The sequence below is a fragment of the Arachis hypogaea genome, chromosome 6 (assembly GCF_003086295.3).
Source record: "Arachis hypogaea cultivar Tifrunner chromosome 6, arahy.Tifrunner.gnm2.J5K5, whole genome shotgun sequence".
Lineage (NCBI taxonomy): Eukaryota > Viridiplantae > Streptophyta > Magnoliopsida > Fabales > Fabaceae > Arachis > Arachis hypogaea.
In genome coordinates, this window is record NC_092041.1 from 113,141,371 (window position 1) to 113,163,399 (window position 22,029).

General features: G+C 30.2%; 3 protein-coding genes across 3 annotated transcripts; 1 reads left to right on the forward strand and 2 right to left on the reverse strand.

The window, feature by feature from the left end:
* Positions 1–600: 600 nt before the first annotated feature.
* LOC112755829 (disease resistance protein RPM1) lies at positions 601–6,122 on the reverse strand. Its single transcript, XM_025804124.3, has 2 exons — positions 5,023–6,122; positions 601–3,018 (listed from the first exon to the last, which is right to left on the reverse strand). Exons 1-2 carry the CDS (start codon positions 5,663–5,665, stop codon positions 974–976), a joined length of 2,688 nt encoding a protein of 895 aa, XP_025659909.1. The 5' UTR covers positions 5,666–6,122; the 3' UTR covers positions 601–973.
* A 4,421-nt stretch (positions 6,123–10,543) lies between these two features.
* Positions 10,544–15,060, forward strand: LOC112755830 (12-oxophytodienoate reductase 1). The gene is made up of 5 exons (XM_025804126.3): positions 10,544–10,825; positions 10,925–11,065; positions 11,310–11,440; positions 12,782–12,955; positions 13,697–15,060. The coding sequence occupies exons 1-5, from the start codon at positions 10,758–10,760 to the stop codon at positions 14,284–14,286; spliced, it is 1,104 nt and encodes a 367-aa protein (XP_025659911.1). The 5' UTR covers positions 10,544–10,757; the 3' UTR covers positions 14,287–15,060.
* Positions 15,061–15,100: 40 nt separating this feature from the next.
* LOC112755831 (peroxidase 46) lies at positions 15,101–18,006 on the reverse strand. The gene is made up of 4 exons (XM_025804127.3): positions 17,601–18,006; positions 16,412–16,591; positions 16,172–16,337; positions 15,101–15,692 (listed from the first exon to the last, which is right to left on the reverse strand). Exons 1-4 carry the CDS (start codon positions 17,841–17,843, stop codon positions 15,280–15,282), a joined length of 1,002 nt encoding a protein of 333 aa, XP_025659912.1. The 5' UTR covers positions 17,844–18,006; the 3' UTR covers positions 15,101–15,279.
* Between the last annotated feature and the right edge of the window lie 4,023 nt (positions 18,007–22,029).

Sequence of the window (22,029 nt, forward strand, 5' to 3'; positions counted from 1 at the left end):
ATAAAAAAAAAACTCAAATTGAGAGATTTTAATACCTCAAGTTTTTCTCTCAATTAGGTTTTGTTTTGATCTAATTTTATAAACTTATCACGTTAATAGTCAATTAAGATTCTTACATGTGTATTGTAGTATCACTTAACGTGTCATATTAACAAATTTTGGCGCCGTTAACAAAAAAATGACTAAAGGACTAACGCGATTAATTTAAAATATTTGAAGGACGAATTTGATTAAAAAAATCTTTCAGAGATCAATTTAAAAAACGAATAATCTTTCGGAGACAAATTTGACTATTTATTCTGCTATCAACATATTTAATTCGCACATACATCTTATGAATAAAAATATAAGAATAAAGATGTGGATGGTATAAAACTAAAATTAAAACTAAAAATAGGGGTGAGAGTTTTGTAAAATGAATAGAAACATGAGTAACTAAATCATGAATTCACATGAAATATTTCATCTCAACTCAATAATGAATAGTAAAAAGTTATGGAATATAAAATAAAATAGTGTGCAAAGCATTATTATATTGTGCATCTATAATTTAGGAAGGTGCATGTTTTCATAATAGGGAATGTCAGAGATAATCACTTTGTTGAACAATATGAATAACCACCAATCAAATAAAAATATATTACACCTCTAAATTAATCCTCTAAATTTTAATATTAAAATAAGCATCCGTACACTAAAAAAATGAACATCTAATATATCTATTGTTTACATTATTTAATATTTTTATTGTTTACCTATACTTTTCCTTTAATAATCGGGTCAATAATCCCAATTGGGACAAATATGAGTTAAAGTCAAAGATTCTTTGACCATCATAAGTACCCCAAAATATTAAAAATCGGCGAGAAATTCAATCAAACATAGTCATTACTATTATTTTATTAAATCACAAATCACTGATTCATAGTGTAAAAGCAACCCTCTCTTTATTCTTAATTTGTTGTGTATGGGGCTAGGAGCAACTCATCATGGAGATAATGGGTATGAGAGGTTGGATAATCCATTCCCTCCGAACATGACCTGGCACTTGTACTGTTTTTGACTTCAGAGTCCCAACTGGGAGGGCAAGGTGTTGGAGGCAAGGCAGTGATCCTTCATCTATTCTAATAGTTTTTAATATTGGACCCCCTAGTTCGAGTGATTGTAGTTTTCGGAACCACCCCTTTTGGATGTTTAATTCATCACCCTCGAATGACTGGACATAAAGTCGCATCAATTCTGGCAGGTGGCACCCTACAAAACACAATTGATCTTGTGTGAATTTAAACCTTACCAACTCCAACTTGATTAGATTTTCGAGTCTAAAAACCCAATCTGGCACCTTTTTCTCTGGATAACCTCCAAATAAGTAAAGACGCTCAAGGTGTCGAGGAGGACTAGTTAGTGACTCCAATTCAATGATTTCATTGTCTTTGGCAATTATCAACAATGAGCATAGATTGGTCATGCTCTCTATAGCATTGCACAACCCCATTTCATCCTTTCTAACAACATTTTCGATCTTCAAACTCCTCAATTGCTTTAAATTCTTCAGTTCCTCAACAACATCACTTGCATCAACCCAGGCTAATTTTTGTAGGGCCGTTAAATTTGCAACCCCTCTCTTTAATTTCACATCTTCCCTCCTTTTTGTACGCACATTAAGATAACACAGCTTTGTAAGTGAGTAAATCTCCACCGGAAGATCACTCACATTGGTCTCTTTTAGGTCAAGAGTCTCCAGGTTTCGGAGCTTTCCGATGGATTTGGGGATGGTCTCAATGTTGGTATCTCTTAAATTTAAGTATTTCAAGTGGACAAAGTTTCCAATTGTTTCTGGAAGATGACCAAGTGGTATGTTTTCAAAGTGCAGTGTCACCAAGAGCTTGAAATTAGAGAAAAGTGAGTTCACAAAAGTGCTTATCATTTCCTCCTCATCTATAATATCATAAAGAAGGAAAGAACGCAACAAGCTACATTGGTTTCTATCAGCACTTGTTCTCAGATCAGCAAAGTCAACATTTGTGCCAATTGATAAACGTCTACTCCATTTATCAAAACAAAACGGGTTACCTTTCTTCACTTGGCAGAAGTTGAACTCTTCGCATTTCTTGACAATGAAGTCATGCATCAAATCATGAACTCTACACTTTCTAACTCTGCTGTAAATGTTCACATCAGCTACCTTAACCAAGCTCCTAGCAATGAGCTCAGCTAAGTACTCTTCTCCAACTTCTTGTTGAGTTTGGTGCTCTCTGCACTCCACAAACCCTTCAGCTATCCACAAATTGATGAGCCTTGCCCTCTTGATTGCGTATTGCTCGGGAAATAGGCCAAAGTACAAGAGACATGACTTGAGGTGGTAACTAAGATCCTGATAGCTTTCTGACAGTGCCTGATGGTAACCTTTAAGATGAGAATCGTTTGCAAGCTTTGATTGAAGGCTGTTGTACACCGCCTTCCATTCTGAGACTCTTTCTTTCTTGGTTGACAGAAGAGAAGCTATAGCCACAATTGCAAGTGGCACACCATCACACTTTTTTGTGAACTCTTCAGATAGTTTCATCAACTCTTCTGACGGATTCTTGGAACCAGATTGAAATGCCTTCGAATGGAAGAGTCTCAAGGCATTTTTGAGTTCTAGAGGCTTCAATGGGTAGGTATGAACTTTTGCTGACACTTTGCAAGAATCAGCAACACCCATGTATCTTGTTGTAATCATTATCATTCCATTCTTTTTCGGTAATGCCAATTCCACAACTCCCCATAGATCTGTCTCCCAAACATCATCAAGTACTATTAAGTACTTCTTTCCTTCCAAGTATTCTCTTGTATCTTCAATCAAAGCATGAAGGTTCTTGTCCACATTGCTTTCTTTCATATCATGAAAGCTCCGCAGCAAAGTCTTGAACAACTGCACTCCTTTGAGTGAGCGAGATACATCCACCCACCCATAACAATCAAAAGAGTGCTTTTGTTGTTCTTGCTTGTATACATTTCTCACCAGAGTCGTTTTACCTGTTTCAAATCATACATGACGAAAAGGTACGATTAAATATGTATAAAAGCGTCTAAGATAAAATTAAAGAACCATGATTAAAAAAAATTACTTCTAAAAAAGAATTTAATGGAAATAGATTAACAAAAAAAAAACCATTTCTAATTATATAATGGATACACTAAAAATCAACGACCGAATTAATAATATATATTATAATATAAAATACACATAAAAAATAAATAATATAACATATATATTTATACATAAATACATAATAATTAATTTAAAATGTATATTTTTTAGCACTTTTTAACTCTTTAATGCATGTTATTTTTACTTGAATAGTAAAATAGAAAAACTAATTTAAAGATAATAATATAAATCATCAATAAAATAACAACAATAGTTTGTAATTATCATCTATCAGATACAAATATAACCAAATAATGCATATCTAAAATATTCAAATAAAAAATTAGAGAGTAGGTACTTCCTTAATTGTTTACTATTTATTAATATAAAAATGCTATATTATATGAAAAAAAATATATAAATTTGATAAATTGATTAAAAAATTAATAACATCTAATTGTATACGATTTTACCTTTTTATTAATAAAAACATAATATAAAAATACTATATTAATGAGGCAACAATTTACTTCAATATACAATGAGGATATATTTTTATTTAGTGTTCAAACTTTATTAAGACTTTTCTCTTTTTTATTATTATATAGAGTTTTATGTTTCTGTAGCTGTTTTCTTTTTTTTTTCTATTTTTTTCACATTTTTATTAAAAATATAAATGTCAAAATTTTATAAATTTATCAATAAAAATTAAAAAAAGCTTCACGGATAGAGTGATCGACAAGACCCTAGGACATAAAAAAATATGCTTTGTGTTAACAAATTATTATTTTAAAGATGATTTATTTCAAAAAATGGGTACTATACATTTTAGATCTAGAGCTCTAATACTATATCATGATACCAATCATACCAGAAGCTTATTCCGATAGAAAAAGATAAAACTAATAGTTATATTTCTAATACTCCCTAAGCCTCCCATACTTTCCCTGTTCGAAATTCTAATGGTCCTAAGAATTAATAACCTGCAAACTATTTTTTCTATTATCCTTCACAATAATTAGGGAGTTAATACTTATATTGATTTATAAAGTTACACCTATTTTTATTTAATTTTTAAAATTTTAATTTATTCAGTTTAATCTCCCTAATTTAATATTCTAACGTTAGTCTCTTTCATTATTTTTACTAAAAAAATCATTAACAATATATTAAGATGCACTAATGGCTATTTTATATATTAGACCTTCTAATGGCTTGCAATTAAAATTTTTTTACCTCAATAATTTGTTCCCTACGAAAAATTTATAATTTTAATCCTAATTTTACTTAAAAACTTTAAAGAATTTTTATGAAGTAAAAAAAATTGTCACAATTTATAATGGTTAGTCTATCTCAAATATATTATTAATAATTCTATAAAAAATTAAATAGGATGAAAAACTAATACGAGTCATAGGTATCAAATTAAAAAAAAATCAAATTGAATAAATCAATTTAAATTTTAAAGACTAGATTAAGACGCAAGTATAATTTCATAAGAGTGTTACGAGGTCAATAAATTTTATGTTTTGTAACTATCAATTGATTATCAATAGTATTTTTAATGGTATGAGATTATATCTAATAGTGTAAAATTACTAATTTTTTTATAATTAAATACTGGTCAGATTTTACCCTAAACTTTCTCATTTTATAATTAGGATGTAATATTTTTGAATGAGGAATGGTAGAGGCAGCAATTTTTGTGATTTGTAGCCATCAAATAGCCATCAATGATGATTTTAATGGTGTAAGATTGGTGTGAGATTTCATCCGATGATTTACTTTTCTTTGCTGGTTACATGACCAGAATTTAACAAAATTGCTTTTTCTTTTTGAATTGGACAGAGAGAAACATAATATAGAAAGTAGAGAGGGAAGCAGAATACCAAGTCCGCCTTCGCCCACCACAGCGATGACTGTGCGACCAGCAGCGCCTTCTGAGAGCCAGTTGGTGAGCTCTTTCTTGGCATGTTCAATCCCCACAAGCTCTTCTTCTTCAGCAAAATTGGCTTGCAGTCGAAGGTAATGCCGTTGCGGTGATGAACTGCGACCGCCGCTTGATTCTGCAGCAGCATTGGAGTCGCCGTACAATTGTCTTGCTTCCTTGAGTCTGTTTATTGACTCTCTGATTTCGCCAATCTCAGATGCAATCTCATGGCGGGGTACACAACTTTTGAGCAAGTCACAAATTTTGCACAGAACCCCAGCAACGGCGTTTCGCCGTCCACGGCGGGGATTGTGGTGGTCGTCATCATCATTGTTGGCCACCTTGTACAAGTAAAGGTCGATCACATCTTGAATGCGGATGGAAACTTGTCTGATTTGAGCAACCCACTCCTTTCTGCTCTGATCAGAGTTCTGTGCCTCCATCTCCGCCTTTGCATCTACATCCCTGAGATATGCTCGCATCAGCCGTAGATCGTTGCTGATGCTTTCGATTTGGCCACGCACGCCACTCAGCAACTTTGCCTCACTTTTGAGTAATGGGATTAGTTTGTCAACAACAAGGTTTACTGCTATTTCTGCCATTTTAGTATTTGGTTTTCGTTAATAACATGTATTTACATACTCACCTCTATATATAGTAGTAGCAGCAGAGAATATGGATAACTTATCCATCATGCATCAAGAAAGGCACATATCTCTTTGTTAAAAGTAATGGAATCATGTGTGATGAGCAAATTAATTAAGGAACATATTCTAACTTGTTCTACATGTTGCTTGCTCTATGCAACAATTATATATCTTGATTCACCCATTCTTAGCTCAATACTTGTTGCTTGCATTCAAAGTTATGCAGTGATCAACATGACGATCATGGTGAATACTCAGATAAAAATAAATTTTATTGTCGCTACTCTGAAGCAAAAATATTTTCAAGTTTCAATAATCTATATGGGGAGTATATTTTTTATTTTTTTTTGGATTGTCCATTTTCAAATTTAGTGAAACTCTTCAAAGAGAATGAAAGAGGGGCTACATTATCCTATGTTATTTATATTCAGTTTGTTCTTCTCTTGGACTTTCAATCCTATTTTAATACTGACCAAAAAAATCTATATGGAGAATATATTTTTGTCGTTTCGAGTTAGACGGTGAAAATGACAAACGGATTGCATTATCTCACAAAAAATAAGATCAGAAACTAAAATAATTTTAAAAAAATAAAATACCGTGATAATGAAACAGAAAGTGAGACTAACATATTAATTTTAAAATGAATATGTATAATCAAATATCCATCTCGTCTCATTTACCTTGGAATTAGTGTCCGTAGTGTGAATATAAGACTAAATCTCGAAAGTGGTCGCTAAAATTGACGTCTTGCACTAAAATCGTTCTTAAGATTCTAATTGCATCAATTACGTTTTTTAAATTAAAAAAGTTGCAACATATTAATCCCTATGGCCCGTTTTCCGTTAACAACGTGCTAACGTAGCTTCATGACGTGCATTTTTGGTGACACGTGTCACCTCATGATTTGGCCATATGTAACGGTATGATGACGTGTCGGTCAGTGACATATGGCATGCTGATGTAGATGGTTATACCACGTGACACAATGTTATTTTGCCATGTGTCAGATTATGCTATGTGTCACAATGTTATTTGTCCACGTATCATCCACTATATCATCATTACATATGCACCAAATTGATTCCTTACTTTACATCAAATGACTCATTTTAGTCTCTAAAATTGAATGGCGTGCACCAAATTAGTTCCTTCATCAGTTTGTTGTCATTATTTTGTAAATTTAAAATTCCCAATATTTTTTGATACACTAATTTTAATTATATTTTTTATTATACAATTTTTTTATAATATTTTTTTAATTATTAATTTAAACTTGTATCATTAGAACACGTGTTAGCTAAATCTAAAATTTTATTATTGCCTCTTGTGTTTATTTGTATTTGTTTTAATATTGTTCAAGTCATAGTTACAATAAGTGCTTATATTAATTAATAGTGTAATATAGGAAAAGGGCGCCTAGCTAAGTTATAGATAAAATGAATTATTATAAATCTATTTTATTAATTTAGTGAGAAGTCAAATATATGGAGAATTGAACATTCTTAAAACGGATGGGAATAATAAATTTATATTAGTTAACAAATGCCTTATCAAGTATTCTTAAAATATTTATTAAGGTGTTCGATAAAAAATTGTATAATTAAAATTAAAATTTTAAAAATATTTTATAAAAGCACTTGTATTTAAATAAATTGTAAAAAAATAAAAATAAAATTAGTGTATTTAAAGATATTAAAAATTTTGAATTTATAAAAAAAAGAGAACAAACTGATGAAGGGACTAATTTGATGTATGACATTCAATTTCAGGGACTAAAATGAATCATTTGATACAAAGTAAGGAACCAATTTGGTGCATATGTAATGATGACATAGTGGATGACTCGTGGACAAATAACATTGTGACACATGACATAATCCGACACGTAGCAAAATAGTATTGTGACACGTGGCATAACCATCTACGTCAGCATGCCACATGTCGCTGACCGACACGTCATCATACCGTTACTCGTGACCAAATCATAAGGTGACATGTATCACCAAAGGTCCACGTCATCAAGCCACATCAGTGCGTCGTTAACAGAAAACGGATCAAGGATTAATATGGTGCAATTTTTTTAATCACAGAGACCTAATTGGTGCAATTGGAATTTTAGGAACGATTTTGGAGCACGACATCAATTTCAGGGACCACTTTGGAGATTTAGTCGTGAATGTAATGATAAAAGTCTACTATAATTATGGTAAAAACATTTGACTACGCTACATCAAAATTAGTAACTAAAATTAACTACTAATATAAAATACATATTAGAATATAAATACACATTAAAAATAAATTAAATTATACATATATTTATATATAAATATATTAATGACTGATTTTAGAAACCAATTTTAATATACAAATAATATTTTTTAAAAATATTGTGTCACATTTTTTTCTTAATCCATATCTGCATGATTTTGTCTTATTGTGTCTTACGAAATTTTTTGAATATAATGCATATCTGCTTAAAATTTTTATCAATGTATTAAGTCTATTAAAAAAAAAAGTTAGAACAAATTTTCAATTTCTTTTCTAGTTTTCTTAAATAAATTAGACCTATCAAAATTAAAACCAAACATAAATAAACATGAACAAAAATATACTTAGTTTCAATCCCAGACTCATTCATTTATATGGCTAAATGCTAATTACTAGTTACTCGTTACTTGGAGAGAATGACACAAGTTGCAAGTTGGGCTAACTCAATAAAAAGAAAAATTGCATACTATTTAATTTGTTTTATTTTATTGCAAGTTTTATTTTCCTAAAGAGTATAATCTATAAATAATTTAGGAATATAATATATTTCTCATTTTTTAAATTAATTTTAAAAATAAATTATATTTATTCAATTCCAATTCTAATTCTAATGCAATATTAGAATTCAATTAATAGATCAAATAAAAATTATTTTGGAAACAAAGCATTATAACAGCTAAAAAAAATATATTAAAGGGTTAGTAAAATTTATTATTATAAGTCTATTTTGGTCCCAAATAATTTTTTCAAAAAATTATGATGCTTCAATAAAAAAATATTCATTTTGGTTTTTGATATTTAATTTTTTTTAGATTAGTTAGTCTTTCTGTTAATAATTTCTCTCAAAAATATATTTATGTGACATGTTAATCACTAATATATCTTTTATTTGATGTTTATAAGTAAAAATAATTTAATTAAAAATCACTAATATTTCTTAGTTTTACACAGAAAATTTACCCAACATATTTAAAAAAAGTAACAAAAAAAATATTAAAAAAAACTAAATAACCCTGACCATTACCTTTAAAAGACATCGAAACTCCCAACAAAAAAAAATTTGTTAATCTTAGTTGATTCTTAACGGATAAATTAATAGTTTAACATGTCATGTAGATTTATTCTGTTAATACAAAAAAAAAATATTGACAAGAGAACTAACCAATTTCATAACAGTAAAGATCACAAAAAAATATATTTTTTATTAAGAGACTCGTTGTTTTTGAGATAATTGTCGTTGTTTAAAACTTTTTATTATTATTTTTTGTTAATAATTAATCAATAACATTTAAAAATATATTATTAAACTATTAAATTAAAACAATTAAACTGATATCTAAAAGTATTGATATAAAAAAGTACTAATTAAAAATAATATGTTCTGCTCGTCAAGATGTTTTGACTTTTTTTCAGTCCAAAAAAGGCAAAAAGCCATCCAGTTTGAAATTGCCCCACTAATTCACTAAAGTCGTTGCCTTTCGAATGGCTGCTAAACTAAGTGTCAAACCTGGTGGTTGTGATTGTGCGTAATGGCCGACATCATCCTATTCTATTATTAGCAACTAGCAACAAAGCCATCATAATAATTGTTTCGGAATATCTTTTACGTTTTTTAAATATAATATAATTATATTTTATCCACATAATCTCAAATTAATATAGATAAAAATAACCAAGTTGGGTTGGTCTAGTGATTAGCTAATTAGTCCGCTTAAGCAAGTGTTGGGGGTTCGAATTCCGCCTTGTGCATGCAGCAATCCATTGGCCAGCGGCAAACCCTTAAATGGAGCTCAGTACCGCGACGGATTAGTCCTTGACCTGCCGGGTTGGGGGATACCGTGGGAAACAAAAAAAAAAAAAAATAAAATATAGATAAAAATAAATAATTATGATTAATTTTGAGGGTTAAGCCCTATTTTAGTCCCTAAAATTAGCGAGTTGCACTGATTTGGTCCTGACTTCTCAATTGCTACACTTTGGCCCTCCAGATAAAAGTGCACCAATGTAGTCCCTCTTTAACGTCGTTAGTGAGATAGCTCAAGTCTTACCATGTTAGACATATTAAAACGATGCTGTACACGTTTTGATGCTAAAAGAGTAAAGCACTAAATAATGTCATTTTAGGGTTTGAACAATATCAAAAGGGAGGGATATAATGTTTTAGTATTATTCAAACCCTCAAACGACGTCATTTGGTGCATTCTTTAACGCCAAAACGCATACGACGTCGTTTTAATATGTCTAACGTGACAAGACTTGAGCTACACTATTAATAGTGTTGAATTCCAGCGACGAAAGATATACGAGGAACTATATTGGTGCACTTTTTTGAATCTCGAGGATCAAATTATAACAATTGAAAAGTCAGGGACCAAATTAGTACAACCTGCCAATCTCAGAACCAAAATAGGGTTTAACTCTAATTTTGAATCATAATGTTGTATAAATATTATTATTTTTAGTCATTATTAATTATTATAAATATTTGATTATAAATATAATTTAAAAAAAGCGTAAACAAAAGATATATTTTAATGAGAAAAGATTATACACCAAGTTCTGAAAGCAATAACTTACATACACTGTACTCATAAAAAAAAAAAAAAAAAAAAACTTACATACATTGTATGGATCCTTTTAGAACTGGTCCACTCCCTTCACTTTACTCTCTATAAATAAATGGCTTATTAATGTTGGAGTTCAGATATCTTGCTTTATTCCCAACATATAAACAACATTATTATATCACAGAAACTAATTAATTATTATTAGAATGGGTGAAGCTCCAGTGATTCCTCTTCTTACTCCTTACAAAATGGGCAAATTCAATCTTTCCCATAGGTATGTCATAATAAGAATCTTCTTCTCTTATTAATAATGTGTTTTCTTTTTACTTAGCAAGTTAAGGTTTAACATTAAAATAATATTTTGTAATTTCAGAGTTGTTTTGGCACCGTTGACAAGACAGAGATCTTATGACAATGTTCCACAATCCCATGCTGTATTGTATTACTCCCAGAGAGCTTCTAAGGGAGGCTTTTTGATAACTGAAGCTACTGGAGTCTCTAACACCGCTCAAGGGTATTTCTTTTCTAACTTTATTTTTGACTAATTAAAAATATAAAAACGTTCTTAATTTTTTAAAATATGAGATATTTAAGTCTTTCTGTTCAAAATATACAAGAACAAATTGGTCTTTCGAAAAAACTTAGATATCTCGCGTTTTAGAAAGAAAAAAAGGCTTTTGTTTTTTTAGTTAATCAAAAACTTAAATATATTTGTATATTTAAATATATGAATAATGAATAATAATGGTGAAATGAAGGGCGTTGCACACACCGGGCATATGGACGAAAGAGCAAGTAGAAGCATGGAAACCCATTGTGGATGCTGTTCATGCCAAAGGTGCAACATTCTTTTGTCAGCTTTGGCATGTTGGAAGGGTATCAAGTTCAGGTACTTTCCTCATTTTAACTTTCTGTCTAAAAATTTTCTTACCCACCTTCTTAGACTAACATTAATTAACTTGGGCATGTATGTATGATGTATCTACTTTCTAGTGTGTGTTTTGATTACAGTTTGTAGACGGGAGTTTGCATAAAATTTATTTTGCAAACTTGATTTTGATCAAAAGTAAGTTTGTGTTAAAAGTGATTTATGTTTGTTAATTTTTGTATCAAAATAAATTATAGTAAAATAAATGTTGTTTGGCTTGTACCATTTAAAATCACTTTTAGATAAAAAATTACTAAAATGGACATCAACTTAAAATATAGTATACGAGAATTACAATTATAAAAGAGAGTACTGAAAATAATAAAAAAAATTAAATATTTACTTTATAGTGATTGAAACAAATTTAAAAGTTATTGATAATCTTTTTATATAATATATTTTTAGTATTTTTAATACTCTTTTTTAGTATGTTATAATTTTTTACTATTATTATTATTTACAGTTAATTTTTTATTTAATTTACTTTATCTAATAGAATCAATAAATCATATTATAAAAAGATAATAACAAACATAATACACAAAAATTACAATTATAAAAGTGTATAATGTCAAACAATAACATATATAAAGGATAAAGTTGGTAAAAGGTAAATAAATGGTTAATATCTATGGCCAAAAGCCCGTTAAGAAAATGCAGAAGCTAAAATAGTTGCTTCTTGTAAACGTAGTTTTGGCAGCAAAATCACTTATGCGTTCAAGAGAAAAAAATTTGCCAAACCAAAAATTGAAACTTTCAAGAAATTTAAACGTGCTTCTGCCATTCCAACGGATTTCCCAAACACACCCCTAACCTTCTAGAGATAGCTGAACTTATTAAGTTTGAAATGCCTAAGGAGATGTGAGAACTGTGTCTTTTATTAAAGGTTTCATTTTTGTATAAAAGATATGGTGATATTATGTAATTACACATGCTATATGTATAAAATTATAAATATTATCTTATATGCGGTAATTTTAGATATTATTTTTTTAATATTATTGTTACAAAAATAATTTATTCACCAAGTTTTTCTTCTCATATATTTTTAACAAAAATGTTAAATGTGCAAAATTAGTTATCAATGTAAAATATATATTAAAATATAAAATATACGTTAAAATAAATTAAACTACAAATATATATTTATACACAAATAAACTGAAAGTTAATTTTGATGTACGCTTAATATTTTTAACTATAATGTCTCTGTTTTTCTCAATGTATATCATTCTCTGCTCACAAAATAAACAAATAAACATAACAATCCGTCATTTTGTTGTGTAATTTTGGCAATTACAGCTTATCAACCAAATGGAGAGGCTCCAATTTCTTCAACAGACAAGCCCCTCAAACCACAATTTCGTAATGATGGTAATGAAGCTCAGTACACACCACCAAGGCGTCTTAGGACCGATGAAATCCCTCATATTGTTAATGACTTCAGACTTGCTGCAAGGAATGCTATAGAAGCAGGTAATTTAGTTTAAAGCGATTATTCATGTGAAAATATTTTTATGTAAAAATAATAGTTAAAAGTCGTCAATTAATTAGGGGTGAATGCGGATCGGATATGGTCAAAATTTCGATCCGATCCACACTAAAATCATCGGATCGGATCCAATATCCGCAATTTTTAAGGTTGGATAAGATCGGATATCGGATATATTTTATTTTTATTAAAAAATATCAATAAAATTTATTTTTTCTATTCTTTTAAATATATTTACTCTTAAAATAATATTAAAATACTTTTCTTAAATAATAAATTAAAATAATACAACATATATGATAATTATTAGTTGAAATAAAACATAAAAAAAAATTTACTTATTTATTTCTTTATTTTTGCGGAGACGCGAATATGCAGATACCAACACAAAATTCGCAATCCAATCCGATTCGAAAGCCTTGCGAATCGGATCTATATCCGCAATTTTTGAATCGGATTCGGATAAATACCGCTGATATGCGGATCAGATCGAATCCATGAGCACCCCTACAATTAATTTAATAATTGATATCATATTTTTCAAGACAAACATGAACATGCTATGCAATGGAAACTCACATAGTTAGATGATTTGATAAGTCTAATTAGATTATCGTCTAAGTTCTCAATTATGAACTTAACATGAAGACAAATGGACGTGAAGGTTCACCTTATAAATTAGTCCAATAATAAGTGCAATGTTTTCATGCTGATGTAAATTGTAGGGTTTGATGGGGTTGAAATCCATGGAGCACATGGGTATTTGCTAGAGCAATTCATGAAAGACCAAGTGAATGACCGTACAGACGAATATGGCGGATCTCTGGAGAACCGTTGTCGATTCACGTTGGAAGTTCTCGAGGCCATTGTAAACGAGATAGGTGCAGACAGAGTTGGAATTAGGCTCTCACCTTTTGCAGACTTTGCAGATAGTGAAGATTCCAACCCAAAGAAACTTGGACTCTACATTGTTAATGAATTAAACAAATACAACATTCTATATTGTCACATGGTAGAACCAAGAATGAAGAATGTGCTTGAAATAAGTACTCAATGTCCACACAGCTTGGTGCCAATGAGAAAGGCCTTCAATGGCACTTTCATTGCTGCTGGAGGCTATGATCAACAAGGTGGGATTGATGCAATTGCTCAAAATAGAGCAGATCTTGTTGCTTATGGCCGTCTGTTCTTGGCTAATCCAGATTTGCCAGAGAGGTTTGCAATTAATGATGCTCCTCTCAACAAGTATAATAGAGAGACATTCTACACTCCTGATCCTGTTGTTGGTTATACTGACTATCCATTTCTTCAGTAGAATGTATAGCTAGAAATTCGCTTATTATCGTCGGATTTAATTATTTTCGAATAAATTGACAAATTAGTTAAATTTCGAAAAAAAAAAAAACAAGATTTTTTATATTTTTCACAGGCTGTTTCTATAGATGCACCTCTTTCTCAAGTCAGAGAGAAGTTTATGTTATGTTGGAGTTGAAACTCATTTTGGCCCTGAAAATTTTCGACCGGGCTTCAATTTCGACCCCCAAATTTATAGTTACCCTATTAACACTCTCAAATATTAGATTGTGACCCACGTTTGCCCATGTAGCTATCTCCATTAATGGAGATCTGATATGGCACGTTAAGTTGACAGAATGTGTATTTACGTGGCACCCAACTTGCTAGAATGGATGTGTGATGAGTAAATGACGTGGCAAAAGTTGAATGAACTCAATTTCTCAAGCAAAGTCTTAAACATATTGGAAAAAGAGGGCTGCAAATTGAGTTCATTCAACTTTTGCCACGTCATTCACTCAGCACACATCCTTCTAGCAAGTTGAGTGCCACGTGGATACACACTCTGTCAACTTAACTTGCCACATCAAATCTCTGTTAACGGAGATAGCTACAGAGGCAAGCGTGGGGCACAATCCAATATTTGGAGGTGTTAATTGGGTAACTATAAATTTGGGGGTCGAAATTGAGGCTAGTCGAAAATTTCAGGGGCAATATGGGTTTCAACTCTGTTATGTTGTGTAATGACTAATGAGTAATGATGTCAATAAAGAAGAGAAGACCACTGAATTTGTTATTGGATTTTTAGTATGTATATAATATTTTTGCAGTAAAAATAAGGAAGACAACCCAATCCTATTTGCCATTATTTGATAAGAATTATTTAAAATATTCCTTATGCACAGATTCAAAACAAATACATCAAACTAGAATAAATAATTAAGAAAGCAATAAAACCTCTACATGAAGAAAATTCTTCAGTTGTGCCATAGTTGCATATTATGCAATACATTAATTAATTAGTTGCTCCGCAAAATCTTCTAATCTGACCCTCATCACCAGTTTTAACTCCAATACTTGTGAGCTTCAAAAATGACTGGCCCCAACTCTCAAAGAAAAGTTGTTGATCATTTGCCAAATCCTCAACTAGCTTCCTTGTTCTGCCATCAATCAACAATGCAGAATCAGATGGGAACAACCCTTTGTTGTTCATAAGGTTCCTGTAGTATTGGTTGTCAAACACCAATGATGTTTCAGGATCATTGTTCACTGTCACTGAAGGGCTTACACCTGTTGGACACTGTTGAATAAGATCATTGGCATAGTTACTGTCAAGGGTTTTGTCAATCAGGGTAAATTTTCCATTGGAGGTTTCTTGGAACCGACTTCGAATGGAGCTGCAATGAGCTGCTCCAATGGTGTGAGCTCCTGCAAGCGCAAAGCGAAAGCGTTTTTAACATGTATTTTATACAGATAACTGATTTAGTGATTTTTTTTTTGTATACATCGAGCATGGCTATTATTTGTCACTAGAAACTTCAGTTATTGCATTAAAAAATGTAGAGAACTTGATAAACAATAGTGGGCCAAAATAGTTAATGCATTGAGGGATAAATGGTACTGAGCAGACAAAATTCTAAGATGATTCATTATAATGCAATGGTTTATACTTTATACTTTATAGTTAAAATAAGTTGGGTTTGAAAATTCAAAGCTACTATATATAATGGAAAACATGCATGGTACCAACTGGAAAGGAGTGATTCTAATAAATGTGGTGTGTTGTTTCTCATCTGCAACTCTACAAGGCATTAATATTTCAATTCTTTCTACCTAACCAAAGTAACTATAGTTGTAAATTATATATGAAAGAGAAGTAGCAGAGAAAATAGAAATTGAAAATGCACCTGAAAGAACAAGTAGATCAATTAAGGACAATCCTTTAGTGGAGAAGAGATTAATCATCTGATCCATAGTGAAACTTGTGTCCACAATATTGGGTCTGACATTGGAAACAACTGAGACCACTCCATCTCTTCTACCTGTGGGAATTGGAATCATAGGTCCACCTGTCTGTGTTCTCAAAATAATGAATCATTAATTAGCAATAATAATAATATTGTAATGAAGATATAATAAGCACTTACAATTGCAACAGCATCTCTAGCAGCCAGAGCAATTATGTCAGCACAAGAAACTGTTTGAGGACACAACATCTCAAGGTCCCTTTTTGCCAAATCTATAACTGAAAGTCCTCCAATGGATCTATTTGCAGGATCACTAAGCTCTGTATTATTCCCTCTTAGCATCAAAGATGCATCACATCCCTGCAATTATATATACCATAAATAATTCTTCTACTTCTATGTCATAGTAAAGATGGTTGGTAAGTTTTTTACGTTAAATAAATTTGTAAAGTTGAAATATCGCTTTGGAGACTTAATTACATTTTTTTATAAAAATATAGCTAATTAATTAAAATGTTTGAAACCAATGAGTTATAACTCAAATGACATAATCTCTTCATACTCATCTAAGAGGTCACGGGTTCGAGTCTCCTATCTTTAGTAAAAATAAATAAATAAATAAAATGTTTGAAATTACAAGGATGTTATTGAAAATTAGGTCAAATAAATTAATTAAATAAATTAAAAAACATGTCGATGTGACCACTTCAACTCATAATAACATAAATAGAACCTCATTAGCTGCAAAATTACTTGGAATTCCATCATTGCATTAAATAATAATGAAGAAAATAAAAGGAACGGATTGCTAGGAAGCTTCTCTTCCAAATAGGGGTACTAAAATATGATTGCCACAAGGCATAGTTATTTTAACTTTTAAGTAGTTCATCACTTATTCCTCTTAATTAATTAAAAAGAAAAAATAAATTAAAGTATATAGGAGAGCTAGCTATATAAGTATATATAGTATATATCTTTGACCTAAACTCTAACCAAATAAATGAATTAGTTAGACTCAGTGATTCTTTTTGTAATTAAGTTTAAATTTTGGAGTGATTTAAATTAAATTAAAGAGTAAAGTGACAAATAAATCCTTGAGATTGTTTCGGATTAGATTAGTCTCTAAAAAAAATACTAATAAAGTGTTTTAGGATAATAAACATGGACAAATTGATTTAAATTAAGACATTTTATTTTAATCATAGAGACTAATTTAAATATAGTATATTATGGTATTCTAAAAAAATTTATTAATACTTTTTTTTAGAGATTAATCTGTCCAAAATATAAATTGATATATATTTATTTGTCACTTTCCTCTAAATTAAAAGAGTAAAATCAAGTCTATTTTACTTACTAATTCACTAACCTCTACAAAACAATCATGGAAAAGCAAGCGAAGAAGCTTTCCAGGAATTGAAGCATCAGAAGAAGAGGAAGAGGTGACTGCATTTCTCACAACAAACTCTACACCTGGACATGAATTTCCATAGAAATTGAAGAAGAGGCTACCACCTCCTGAAACAGATCCAACTAAAAACAACACCACTATAAAAAGTGAAGACACGGCAATAATAACATTGGTTAACACCACTGCTCTTGTTGTCTCCATAGACTTATTTTATTTGTGGTACAACTTGTGCACAGAATAGAGTGTCTCACTTGATAAAGAGATGCAATCATACAACAGAATCTGTCAAGGAGGTTGATGATTCTATTTAAGGCTACATTTATTGTGGTTTGGATCAACTTTGTGACATACAGTTCCCATTTGGTCATGCACTAATGCATTTTCAGCTTTACCATTATTTAACCAACTTGGATTTTTCAAGTGGCAGTTAACTTGTCTGTTTAATTAGATTGTGTAAATCGATCGGATCAAATCGGATCTAATAATGATAATATAGATAATTGGGTTTATTATTGTTACTATAATAAACCGATTTTGTTCTGGTTTATTAAAAAATAAATTATTAACTGATTTAATAAAGATGTCCAATAATATCATGACACATATAAACGTCTTTAAAAAAAAAAAAGACATTTTTAATGTCTTTATCGAAGTGACCTCTTTATTTATTAATGTATTTATGTTATTTATCCTAAAAATTTAAATAATTGTTTTTACAAATTTAAAGTTAAGTTGCGTGAGCTATTGGTTGAAGAGGAGGCATTGGCACAACTCCAAGCAGAGTTAGGCAAAATTGTAAGGTATCATTGCTTAGCTTTCATCCTTGTTCTAAGTTAATTGACATACACTACCAGAAACACGAACGTTACCAAAAAAAAGATACCCACGAACTAAAAAGAGTGGCAAATTTATATGATCATGGTAATCACTTGCAACGTCTTGTATTTCCGTTGTCAAATGTTGTGAAAATTTTTAACAATTTTGTTTATTCGTGGCTAACTTGAGATGAGTTCTACAATGACCACAGATTCAATGATTACCGTGGCAAAATCGAACCATTTTCACTTTCAAATTCTACGTTTAATTTGGTTTTGTCCTCCATCCCTCTCAAAATATTTTTATGCAGTTTATACTTTTTCAAAATTTAAACTGTAACTTAAGGTAAATTCAATTTATCAGGTGCAGGCTTTTCCAATTCTTCAATTGTTGAATTCTTCTCCCTCCTTTTGAGTGCTGCCATGAAAAATTAATAAAGTATGTTAATGGTTTAATTTTAGATGTTGTTGATGATATGCAATTTTCTCATTTCGTATGATCCTTAAATTTGGTTATGTGTTTTTTTTTATTTAGTATTAGCTATGCGCTGATTTGATTAATTTTTCCTTTTTGATTTAATAGTAGTTTTTTAACGTGGTTGTATTATTCATTAATTATTACTAAATCAGATTGTAATGTAACCAAAAAAACTAAATTATATACATACAATTTCAATATTTATATTTTTTAGTTGTTATATTTTTTTGTGCGTGTTTTTTTTGGTCAGTTTCAGTGTCCAATTTTATCGTATGTATTATTTAGAGACTTTGGTGATAGAATAAAATGATTCAATTGAAAATAAATGTTAAAATTATAAAAAGAGTACTTATAAAAAGAGTACATATTTATCTTTGATAAAATAGTTCTAACTAATTTTGGAAAGTAAAAGATACTAACTATGATTGATTGAAATAATAACTAATTTAATTATTCATTATTTAATTACTCACTATTAATTTATGGCAATATTAATAAACAGAATTTTAACTTTTAAAATTTAGAATATTAGTTTTATACCTAAATTTTATTAATTTAATTTAAAAAATAAATTAAAATTATTTTTATGGGAGTTCATTTTTTAATTATGTACACTTTTTTTTTTTTCAATTTAAAGGTATCAAATTCTTAAGTTTTAAGTTTATTTATTTTAATTTTTACTGATGCCATTTTTTTTTTAAATTCAACGAGTAAAAATTCTAAATTCTAATTAGTATGTGAAATTTTTGAAATATAGTTTAAAGTTATAAATTTTACAATTTGATATTTTTTTATTAAAATTAAATTTTACTCTAAATTAAAAAGTTACAGTTACTTCACTAAACAAAATTCAAATTAACATGTCTAATAAGATGAATGAAATTTTGAGCAGCAATGTTAAGCGCAACTTTTATTAAGTAGCCCACTCACCCAGTCTTAACAATAACTCCTTCCCACTGTTCCCAAAATTCCTATTTGTTAGCTTCTGCAATTGATTAAGTTTGATAACATGCAGCTAACCCCTTTTACTAATAACATTTTCTTCCGTTTCTACAGATCGTAATTTTTTAACTCCTGCACTCAGATCAATTCAGCTAACTTTCAGAGCAATTCGCTTAAGACGTTCCTGTTTAGGTTTTGTGAAAGAGCAGGGTCCATGATTTGCGGTTCGAGTACCGTCAGTTTGAGTCGCCGAAGAAGCAAGCAAAATCGGTGGAATCAGAATTCTATCTGTAAACCCGAATCGCGAAGAAGATTTTCATGATATCATTTTGTTTTTTATATTTCTTTTAGTCAACAATGAAAGTTAGTTTTAGACTTTTTTTTTTTTATTCCAACGTGCATTCTTTCTTTTGTTTCTGGTTGTAGATAGATGCAACTGACAATTGAAGGCCGCAAAGCAGTTGCAAATTACATCCGAGAAGTAAGTATTGTACCTTAATTTTTTTATCATCTTTGAAGGAGTCAAATCATGGCCTATTAATTTTTTAGTTTAATTCTTGATCTCTATGTTGCTTAACAGATTTGATTGGAGTACACAAAGCAACTGGAGTATCGACAGGGTGTATAATTCAGTGGTGTATAATTTAGTGGCCGAAGTTATGTGTATTTTTTACTATTTACCTAGAAATATTTTTGCATGTGGATTATCTGTGTAACAAGAAATGGAGAGCTTGATAAATTCATTATTTTGGTACTTTCAAGATTTGTATCATTTTAGCAAAGTTTGATATTTATTTTGTAATAGTTTTATTTGAATATTTTTTTAACATTAAATCCATTAATCTAGGATATTTGCTTTTTAATACTAAGTATTTGTTAATTTTATATTTTTATACTATAGATAATACATATAGGAATGTGATTAATTTTTTTAATATTATATAATGTAATTTTATATTAAAGAGCATTTTTATTATGATATTTTTTTTTAATTTAACTTCTATCGTTAGCCACGAAAAAAAGTGTGGCAAAAAAGTCTGGCTTGGTCAATTTTGTCACAGGTAAAGTATGTTTTATTTTGTCACGGAAAAGAGTGTATCTAAACGTGTTAAAATTGTGGTTAACAAAATGTCTCCACGGATGTTAAAACCGTGGCTATTGGAGTAAAAGGCGTGGCTAACTAAAAACGCGTTGCCCTCTTTAGCCACAGATGTTCATTTGTTGCAAAAGCATAATTGCCATAGTTTTTTTGGAATTTAGCCACAAATTTTTTCATGGCTAAACTTCTTCTTTTTGGTAGTGTATAGATAGATTAAAAGCAAGCAATATGAGTTATAATTTATACAATTTATATGCATGTTTAGTTCAGTTATGTTAGTTTAGGTTGAGATTATTGTTAGTAAAAGAAGTTTTTTTTAGTGTGGTTAGAATTTAGGGCAATTTACCAAATTAAAATGATTGGATGTAAGCTTTACCAAATTACAACAATTGGAATTTGGTTACCATTTTGCGTTGAATCAATTTATATAGAAACCGTGGGAGCCAACCACGGATTCCAAATGCACATAAACCGTGGGAGGTAGGGAGGTTTTATGATCAAACCATTTTGTATGTAAACCGTGGTAGGCAGCCACGGTTTACGTGAAGAGAATGTGAAGCATAAACCGTGGTAGGCAGCCACGGTTTATGAGTAAATGCTTTCGAACATAAACCACTAGAGGCAGCCACGGTTTATGAGTGAGTAGTATAAATAGCAAAGCCGTGGCTGGTGAGGGCGGATCATTTGTGAGTTTTGTGAGTGAGGGGAAGGTTGGTGGGTGAGAGAGGAAAAAAAATTTTTTTTTGTTAAGTTGCTGGTTTGAGAAGTTGAACCGGTTTAGTGGAGAACCGATGGAAGAAGAAGACCGGATGTACCGGTTAAACCGCGTTGCGCATGTGGCTGGATTTATCGACCAAGAGGTTGGTTAAACCGGCTTTTTATTATTATTTTTTGTTTAATGTTCTTATCATTAATGGTAAATGTTAAATTAATATTTTAACAGTTATAATAGAATTTTTTGCTGTTATCATGATAGTGAGTATTTTATATTTATTGAATTTGTAATTTATATTGTTGGCAGAAATAATTTTTTAGGTTTACGTGTTAGTAGTA

Coding starts and splice junctions, on each gene's coding strand:
- LOC112755831 (XM_025804127.3), bottom strand. CDS start 17,843: ATGGAGACAACAAGAGCAGTGGTGTTAACCAATGTTATTATTGCCGTG. Junction 16,338..16,411: donor CTAGAGATGCTGTTGCAATT/GTAAGTGCTTAT, acceptor TTGAGAACACAG/ACAGGTGGACCTATGATTCC. Junction 15,693..16,171: donor TGATCTACTTGTTCTTTCAG/GTGCATTTTCAA, acceptor TTGCGCTTGCAG/GAGCTCACACCATTGGAGCA.
- LOC112755830 (XM_025804126.3), top strand. CDS start 10,758: ATGGGTGAAGCTCCAGTGATTCCTCTTCTTACTCCTTACAAAATGGGC. Junction 11,441..12,781: donor TGGAAGGGTATCAAGTTCAG/GTACTTTCCTCA, acceptor TGGCAATTACAG/CTTATCAACCAAATGGAGAG. Junction 12,956..13,696: donor AAGGAATGCTATAGAAGCAG/GTAATTTAGTTT, acceptor TGTAAATTGTAG/GGTTTGATGGGGTTGAAATC.
- LOC112755829 (XM_025804124.3), bottom strand. CDS start 5,665: ATGGCAGAAATAGCAGTAAACCTTGTTGTTGACAAACTAATCCCATTA. Junction 3,019..5,022: donor GGTGGGCGAAGGCGGACTTG/GTATTCTGCTTC, acceptor GATTTGAAACAG/GTAAAACGACTCTGGTGAGA.